Source organism: Populus euphratica, unplaced genomic scaffold (genome assembly GCF_000495115.2).
Source record: "Populus euphratica unplaced genomic scaffold, PopEup_1.0 scaffold556.1, whole genome shotgun sequence".
Lineage (NCBI taxonomy): Eukaryota > Viridiplantae > Streptophyta > Magnoliopsida > Malpighiales > Salicaceae > Populus > Populus euphratica.
The window spans coordinates 27,654-37,065 of record NW_011500140.1 but is presented as its reverse complement, the minus strand read 5'-3'; the positions used below and the strand labels follow the sequence as shown (position 1 = coordinate 37,065).

General features: G+C 39.7%; 2 protein-coding genes across 2 annotated transcripts; one reads left to right on the top strand and one right to left on the bottom strand.

Annotated features, from left to right (window-relative positions):
* The first annotated feature begins 61 nt into the window (after window positions 1–61).
* Window positions 62–4,718, top strand: LOC105110620 (threonylcarbamoyladenosine tRNA methylthiotransferase). Its single transcript, XM_011005710.1, is given in 11 exon segments — window positions 62–128; window positions 1,328–1,392; window positions 1,705–1,804; window positions 2,211–2,387; window positions 2,390–2,418; window positions 2,591–2,699; window positions 3,450–3,628; window positions 3,976–4,209; window positions 4,212–4,376; window positions 4,378–4,411; window positions 4,414–4,718. Coding segments are annotated over 11 exon segments (1,260 nt in total). The 3' UTR covers window positions 4,515–4,718.
* A 101-nt stretch (window positions 4,719–4,819) lies between these two features.
* On the bottom strand, window positions 4,820–9,179 carry LOC105110595 (multiple C2 and transmembrane domain-containing protein 1-like). The gene has a single exon (XM_011005680.1). The coding sequence runs from the start codon at window positions 8,198–8,200 to the stop codon at window positions 5,096–5,098; it is 3,105 nt and encodes a 1,034-aa protein (XP_011003982.1). The 5' UTR covers window positions 8,201–9,179; the 3' UTR covers window positions 4,820–5,095.
* Window positions 9,180–9,412: the final 233 nt, after the last annotated feature.

The window sequence follows — 9,412 nt, the reverse complement described above, 5'->3', positions numbered from 1 at the left end:
TTGTCTGTTTGTGTTTGTGAGTCGGTATTTAGAGAATGCATTGTTCTTTCCTTTCTGCAAAATGGTTTTTACAAGTGCTAGGCAGAGTCACTTCTGGTGCACTGCCACAGGGGGGCTGCATCTTGAAGGTGCCCTCCATTTCCTTTGCCTTGGCCTGAGTTGCTCCAACAGCTGCAATAAATTCTTCATGGAATGTGCTTGTGGAAAAAAAATGGTCAGGACTGCTTTCTTTACTCTGAGGTGTTGATTATTAAACTTCACGTCTCTGTCTTGAAATAACAACTTTATACTCTTTGTGTATTGACTGTTAACATTGCAATATTGGATACGGAAGCGGGTAAAGAATTTTGCAATGCTACTCTATCTTCAACTACAAAGTAATTCTCAAAATTGGAAAAAAAAAAAGAAGATAAAATTCTACGAGCAATATGTAGAGGATAATTCAAATAATTTATAACTAAAACTTGAAACGTTATTTTTGTCTAAATTAATTGTAAACCAAAGTTGAAAACTCGAAGCCTGTAAACCAGTTTATGGACATGAGTACGTTTATTGTGTTCTTGAAAAATTTCATATAATTAGAAAGGCTTACCATTTACGTTCAATTTTTAGGACAGGTGGGAAGGGAAGAAAACGTTTTTAATGCACCAGTTTGCTTTGGATGTGGTAAAGCTTAAGAGCTGATTAAAAAAAAAGAAAAAAAGCCCTAATCTCGACTTGCAAACACTTTATGTACTGTAATCTGATCATATATATATGTACATGTTCTTCCTTGGGCTATTGTTTTAAAACTTAGATTAGCCTGCAGGTCAATTTGTCTTATGATTTACGTGCAAATTAAAATGTGTTTTATATACTTGATTTGGTTCATGATCTCTAGTAATGAACCGGCCTTGTTTAATCAAAAAATAAAATTGCGTTTAACAAATCAATAAAACAAGGTGTTTTTTACATAACATGTTTAATAGTTTTTTATAATAATTTTCGAGTTTTTAATATGAATTTGAACGTTCAATACATGTTAACTCATAAAATTATAAGCTTTTATAAGTCTGATTTTTACAACAACGACATAAGCTTTTATAAGTCTGATTTTTACAACGAGTGATTGAAACAATTTTAAATGTCTATGCAATGGCAGTTGTAGGTTGAACTTCAAATTTTGTCTCTGATGTGCTCATTTCATCTTTTTAACACATTTATTATCGAATTTTTAAATAAATCTCAAATTGTCAAGTTGTTAGCAATCTGGATATGGCTGCGGAGATCTAGGGTAGGATTCACGCCCATTCTGTGTCGGGGTTGTCATGTTGCTTAATAGTTGTAGGTTATCTCTTCTTGGCGGTGGCTGGGTGTGTGCCTCAAGGAAGTCGGAACATGAAAGAACCAGGAGTCAGTATAGTTGGAGTCCAGTAAACAGATCATATAGTTGAAGTCGGAGCTTTAAAAGGTCATGAAGTGCGGATTTTGACCGCAAGACGTTGCAGCACTTGACCTCCCTCCCCAAGGTGCAAAGTCTAGATTTGAATTGTAATGTTTCTACATTTTCTTCAATGAGGTTCTTTAATGTTGATCTTGTTTGTTTTTTAATGAGAAGCTCTGATTCTTAATTAATTAAAATCACAATCTATTCTTCATATGGTTATAATTTACATGGATTTAACCTGATTCTCACAACAGGTGCGGAAGAACAAATTTGTTTAGAAACATCTAAACTTTCATCTCCAGACACAGCGTGTAAAAACAGTTGTAGCTGATGGAGTAAAGGAGATATGGTTGAGTAGTGAAGACACTGGATCATGTGGTAATTTTCTGATGTTTCTACCATTGGATATCTGCTGCAGATATGAGATTATTTTCTGTCAAGAAATCTTGTTTCTAACGAATTCTCTATTAAAATGATTGTCACACATCATTCCATGGTCTATAAACAACAGATGCTTATTTTTGCTATGTTACTGTTTGAAGGTGCTGCTGATCATCAACATTTCTTACCTATGTACATGCTTCGCATTGTGAAAAATTAATTATAAAATTCACCATGTTCATATCATGCAGTGAAATAGCATGTTGCTGCTCAGCAGAAAGAGTTTTGTTCCATGACTCGTGAAAAGTTTAATGCTTAGAAACAAAATAAGTTGAGATATTAATTATACTGGTTCTTCACAATACAAATTGTTGAACAGATTGAATTTCCTGAAACCTTACAGGTTGTGAAATTGGGGTTAATCTTCCAATATTATTGAATGCTATTGTTGCTGAACTTCCTTCTGATGCAAGCACAATGGTTCGAATTGGGATGACAAATCCACCTTTCATTCCTGAACACTAGAAAGAGATAGCAGAAGTTTTGCGCCATCCATGTGTGTACTCCTTTCTTCATGTACCATGCCGGCTGGAAGTGATGCCATTTTGACTGTATGTCCCAATATTGTTGATCTTTTCTTTTTAGTGCTGATAGTGGCTTCTCCTTACCCCTGCAACCCTAACAACGATTCCAGCTGTGGTTTTATAATTTATGTTAGGGTGGCTGCTAGAAAATATCATTGTATGGGATCTCCTATGTAGATATACAGGGTCTTGTTGTCAGGCAATGAATTGAGAATACACTGTGAATGTATTCAGGACTGTGGTTGACACCTTGACTGAGCTAGTTCCAGAAATGCAGATTGCTACCGATATAATATGTAGATTCCCAGGTTAGTTTGCAGACTCAGATGTCCAGTTCGCGGTCCTTTATTTTCTGTAATTTACCATGTCTCACTTGTTAATTGCATATTTCTATAATAGTTTTCACAGTAGGTTACTGGTACACTTTTTGAGTGAAACTGCTCGAGTGAACTATCTAAGATAGTGATATGACATGTAATTTCTAGATTGTGAAATCATATATGTCACTAGAGATATTTGGTACACCCTTGGTCGGGTAATAATTGACCCTTTGTGATTTTTCAAAACCAATATGACATACTTGCGACTAGTATTTTGTTTTCAAGTTAATTAGTATATATTTAACAAAAAGGTTACTGAAGATATTAACTCTGTTAAAATCAATTAAAAAGAGTAGGTCAAAGTTAAAATCTGACGACTTTTTGAATTGACCGGGGCAATAATTATGGTGTTATTCAGTGTAATTGTTTATTTTCCTGTGTTTCTTGTCCATTTCTTTCTGGATCATCAAATGTAAATTGAGTTGCTCCATTATGAAAACTCATGACTATATCATATGCATATTATATGGGGAAAGACATCAGTTATTTCTTTTTGTAGTTTGAGGGACTGCTGCATTGCGTGTGCACACCTTGGTCATTTTAACATCTAGTATGTAGTTTTCACCTTGAGTGTATTATGAAAATTTATAGCTGTGGTACCCACACCATAATGGACGAAGCGCGTAATGGCATCTACTTCATGTTATTTTCTATTTTTAATCTGCTTTCCAAATCCAGGGACACCTGCTGCAAGGATGAAGAAGGTCCCAAGTAATGTAGTAAAGCAACAAAGCCGTGAATTGACTTCTATCTTTGAAGCTTTCACTCCTTACAATGGAATGGAGGGCAGAGTGGAAAGAATATGGATAACAGATCGCAACAGATGGAATTCACTTGTTGACATAGAAATATCTAAATGAAACACTCTCGTTCCTAAGGCCAAGTTGCTGTTTATATTTTATTGTCTAATAAATTGGATCTAGGTGGTCATGAAAAGGCTACTAGGATTGCATGTTAATCCTTCTCTGATATGTTTTGAATGTTCTTATTTGTTTCTCATTTCTTTTGAAACCAACTTGCTTGCACCGACTTAAAAATGAGAGCCCCTCTCTTTTTTGGCTCAGTTCAAACAGGACACTTGCTTCTTCTTCTTCTTCTTCTCTCTCTCTCTCTCTCTTTTTCCTGGAACTGAATGGCGAGCTTTCTTAGTTTATGATTCGACCTCTTATTTCACTTTTCTGATTAGTTTTTTTCATTTCCCTAGGTTGGCCACACAAAAGCATACAAGCAGGTTCTCATAGTTGCTCCAGAAAGCATGCTTGGTGCTTCAGCTATTGTCAAGATAACCTCTGTTGGAAGGTGGTCACTAATTGAGACTCTCCACCAAATAAATCAGAAAACGAAGTCGGTGGAGAAAACACTCGAGTACAAATGTTCTCCCTGTTCTGACCCATGTGAGTGTTGTGAATATTCAAGAGAGACAGAAGCTTGTGCTTGTGGGGATCAGAGAGCTGTGTAGGACCGACTACTTTAGAGCAAAGTAACATTTCTCAGAATGGCATGCTGCCAGAAGACCGAAACAAAAGAAATCTCATTGGATGGTTCCTAAGAAAGTGGGAAAATCAGTCACAAAAAATGGCGGTGAATGGTACTGCCTCGGGATCCAAAAAAGAAGCAAGACTGGGCCAAAGGAGCGGGTGATTGGGTGTTGTGGATAGGACACTTCTAGGAGGATTAATTGTCAGCTTTTTTACTGTTGTAGCCTCACTAATACATGTTGGATTTAGGACCGTGTCATCCTAGTCAACTATATATTTGTAACTTGTCCTGTTTTTTTGGGGGGTCATCTTCATAGAAGATTTGACACGTATGGAAATTCTTGTTTTGTAAATGGCAAGAGTTCTGTTCCAATGTTATCGAGGGGATAGCACAACTCTACTTTGGATTGCCAATTCTTTGGGAATTGTGGAATGCACTCCTTTCTCTTGGAATGATTTACATGCTTAAGCAGATCCGCTTGTTCATACAGATCCACTGCTTGATCTTTGAAGCTGCTTCAGTGTGTAGCCATCATTTTTGTTTCGCTAACTTTTTGGGGGCGTTGCATATGATTCATGAAATACAAAATATGATTGCTTATTAATAGTACAGAATATGGAATAAAGAGAAAAAAGAATAGTGGGATTCCATGCATGGGACTGAAGAAATGTGGGGCATGCATATTCAGCGAAAGTAAGATTCTTTTGCGGAGTGGGTTGTCAGGGGAGAATGAACCTAGGTGCTTTCCTGCTGTCATGACATTGATGGAATTATTTACTGGATCATCTTTCCTCGACCAGAATCAAGCAAATAAGGAGTTTTAAGTTATAATAGCTTCCAATTCATCATAGTAACATATCTGTTTTGGACGGCAATCTCTTGAAGAAGTTGACGGGCACAGTGGGCATCTTGCTCCTGAACCTGGGATGTCGAAGCAAGTAGAGTCCAACCAGCACTGCCACTACCTGGAATGGAGTGACATAAATAAACACTGCCCAGATTAATGAAAAGAGGATAAAGATTGCCGTCGCCCTTGGGTCCCTCCAACTTAGTAGTGCCTGAGCTCTTTCCCCCTGGCTTGCCACATCTCCGACCACTGTCTGCACCCTACCTGCAACACTTCTCAGCCTATCATATCTCATCCTCACAATATCTGATGGTGACCGGGATGCTGGGAATGAATCAAATTCCTCATCAAGTTCATCTGGATGCGCATTGTGTGCCTGTGAAAGCCTAGTATCCATGTGTGGTGGGTGCCTTGGCCTGAACCGATAATTCCATAACCCAATCGCAAAGAGATAGAGGAAAATTGTGGGCAGTATCAACTCTGGATAACAAATCAGTATAAATAACAGAAGGTGCACGAGACATGTTGTTATTGGATTTCTCCAGTTGCAAATGTCATTGTACCATTTACAGGCAGCAGTGATCCCTGAAAGCAGCGACATTATGCGAAGAAAATTAGCTTTGCTTCTCCTCAAGCTCCACTTATGGTAATCCACATCCAACATGTACTCCACAACCTCACGTCTAAGAGGTGGCTCAGCTCTTGATAGCCTTGCCGCCACTATCTGCATAGCATGGTGGCGAAGCAAATCAGTGTGCATAACCGAAATTGGTTGGACATAATGCATTTTAGGAAGCAATGGCTTGCCATATTGAGTCACCATATTAACCCAAGCTGTGCATGTAAACCTCAATGCCAGCTGAAGTTCCCCATGCTTCCTTAATCCAGAGGGGGTAAGAACTAGCAACGGATAGTAATGTGTATATTTTCGATCAGTTTCCAATGTTGATAGCCGAATCCTTATCTTCCCAATTCTCTGATCTCTTGAATCATCTTTGCTTCCATTAATATGGCAATTGTCAAAGACACCGAGGGTGATCACAGTGCAAGGATCATAAACTTCCCAAGTATACTGTTCATTCCAACGAGGATTCAGAGTATCGAGAATTGTCCTGGTTCGAACCCATTTGTTGCCATACTTCGCCGCACAATATGCATCAGTGGTCCTACCATCCTTCCCCTTCATTGGTAGCAAATTTCGTGCACTGAGAATCCCAAGTTCAAGGATACCAATACTTGGCTTCCTGAGGTGCTTGGATGATGGTTGTAGATCACTGCTAAAATGTGTAGACTCGTCAAGAACATGATACCCTGCATCTAAACAGAGACGGAGCAGGATCTTGCTTGAGAATTTCTCTTTCTTCTTCTCACCTTCCTCTTGTGCCAACGAAGGCTTGAAGAGATTAAACCAGCAAGGATCCGGGAACTTGTGAGTCTCGAGTCTTGCTGGGATGTCCCTAACTGATAAAATCACCCTTCCAAGTATCTCATCCTTGCCTGGTCCTATCCTGTCCTCAACAGACACAATTATAAAATCCTCAAAAGGCTCAGATGCAACAAACATTAGCTCATCATTCCAAATTGGATTGATGCTTCGCGTCTGCAAAGACCTAGTGACCCTTCCCTGATTACCAAGTTGAACTTTTACGAACACTTCCAGCATGCGACCCTTATCGGAGGGGATAAGATCTTGAGCTTCAATGATTTGAACTCTAAGGTAATACAGCTTCGGCGAAAAGTATATCTTCGATCGTGTGTTGGCGAGGTTTGTATGACTAATGTCATGAGCATCACTATGCCACGCTTCAGGAAATGACTCATCAGCCTGTGTTCCCATCCAAACTGCAAGCATAATCTCTCCTTTTGTCTTTATCCCCCTCTTGTCCTCCAATCTGTACCACTGAGGAGCCAGTGGACTATCTGGGGGCACGCGAAGAGGCACTTCAGATAAATCAAAAAACACTCTGCCCACAAAATCATCCTTGGTGACAAAATCCTTATCCTTCACCGTAACTTCAAGTAAATTGGACTGCAATCTATCCTTTGAGAATGCAAAAATTTGCTTCCAAACCGGGCTTTGGTTCTTCTCCAAGTATTTAGTCTTGCCTTTATAGTTCCCAAGCTTGACTTCAACGTATGGATCAAGACTCCCAGAAACATCCATAGCAGGAAGATCTTTGGCCTTAACCACACTCACATACAAGTAACGCATCTGCTCCACCAAATCATAAGCATATGCCATCTTGTCCCCTCCTCTGTATCGCATACGGGCAGCAACCGGTGGACTGGTCTCTACCAGCAAGAATTCCGGATTCTGCTTTGGCATATGCATATGCATTGCAGTAGGTGGCCCAGCTCGAGCAAAATCAGTTCTTGTCTCAACTGTAGGAGCCTTTTCTTTCATAACATGAGTCTCAAACCCGAACCCGGAAGATACAAGAGGTGGAGCGGCAGCGGCAGGACCTCCAGTTGCAGTCCCTATAGAATGAAAAGTCCTAACTTCTTTATCCTTCCTTTTCTTCTTATTCTTCTTCTCATGATCATCAATGGCATCTTCTTCTTGAAGCTTGTTGGTGTTGATTTCTTGGAATACTGGAGTTGCTTCAGTTCCAAAATTGCCAGCATTTGTTGGAGGAATTTCTTGGAATACTGGAGTTGCTTCAGTTACAAAATTGCCAGCATTTGGAGGAGGATAGTGGCTACCATCATGGACTGCATAAATCTTGAGTGATATATCACCTTTGATATGCGAGAAAAGGCCACGTTTCTCAAGAGGGTATCTCTGAAGATCAATGGTCTCGGAGTCAGATAATAAAGGCACAGAATTTCCAGAGATTCTAACATGGCCAAGAAAGTTCTTGTGGTGACCGCCTTTTCGATCATTGTACACAACAACTTCAATGGTCTTGCTGGGAAGATATCTTGGATTGTTAACATTGAAAGAAAACTTTTCATTCCAAACAGGGTTAAGTTCTCTAGGCTTGGTTTGAGTCCTATGGCTTTGTTCATCGAAGTGTACTTCCACAAAAGGACTGGCTGAACCTTGGCCGTCTTTGGGCATAAGGTCACATGCATCATGAACTTCTACTACTAGTTTGGCCATGGCGTGATGGTAGTTTGAGGGGGAGGGTTGAGGGGGTTTGTGAAATCTACTTGGACAATAATTTGATAGCTAAAATGAAAGGAATAGAGGTAGTGGGTGGTGAAAGAGCTGGATTAAAGGAGAAGAAAGAAATGAATGGTAGGAAAGGGAATGGAAGATAGGTGGAGAGAAGGGTGGGGAGGTGGGTGGAGATGCGGTGCTCATTTTGGAGTACGAAGACAAACATATGAAGGAAAGAGAGCTAAGTGTTGTTTTGGTGGTAATGAGGTGGCCCCCCTATGTCATTTACGTTCATGTATCTTTGATAGAGGCTGATTCTGGTGGGCACGTTGAACATTTGTAAGTTTATGTGTGTGGTTGTGATGATTTTCTTCGATGGGGGATGAATTCTGTGTTCTAAGTGATCACTTCATTCTTGAAACTCATTGAAGGTTTTTCTAGAGGCAATCCTTCCTTCCTTCCTTCCAATAGGTTCTCTCCTTTTTTCAAGGTATCAGGCAGGTCCATTACAACAATGGAGATTGTCTGGTCTGTCTGGTCTTTCAGCCTAAAAGGCAAGCAATTTGATAAATTCTCCTTTTCCCAGGTAAAGCAGATTGATTCTCCCTTTACGCATCAGTGAGCTTGCTTTTTGCATAATACTAAATCCACACAGCATCTTATATTTCTTCTTTAAATATTGCTGAGTTTTAATCATGAGGGTTCTTCTGTAGGTTTAATCTACCTGAATTCTTTCTCAAGAAGTTGCAAGCTCACTTCTCCATCTCCATCCCCGCCCCCACATTGTCTTATTTTCTTTTCTTGCTCTAGATTCCTGGACCCTAACAGAGGGAAACCTCTCCATCTCCCTCCCCACACTCATTATTTTCACTTTTGCTCCGTTGTTTCTTTTTGATCTGCATTATTTTGAAGGCATCTTTTGATGGTGTGTCCAAAGGGTCCCCAAACCTTTTCACAAAGTTTGCTAATGCGGGAAGAGAACACAGTATCTGGATAGGGTTAGGATAGTTTCTGTTTTCTAGCACAAATATCAGATGACTATGGCCATTGATCATTCATCCTCCGTCATGTCTAACTACAAAAGTCCATCCATCCTACGGCCTGCATCTTGCTGGATGGCAACGATGAGGAACTATACGACAGGCATTTACAGAACTTATGATGCCAATTATAACCCTCCTCCCACCAACAATTGCCTCAAGAACATTTCAT

Bases quoted from the DNA above. Each gene is read 5' to 3' on its own strand.
- LOC105110595 (XM_011005680.1), bottom strand. From the start codon at position 8,200: ATGGCCAAACTAGTAGTAGAAGTTCATGATGCATGTGACCTTATGCCC.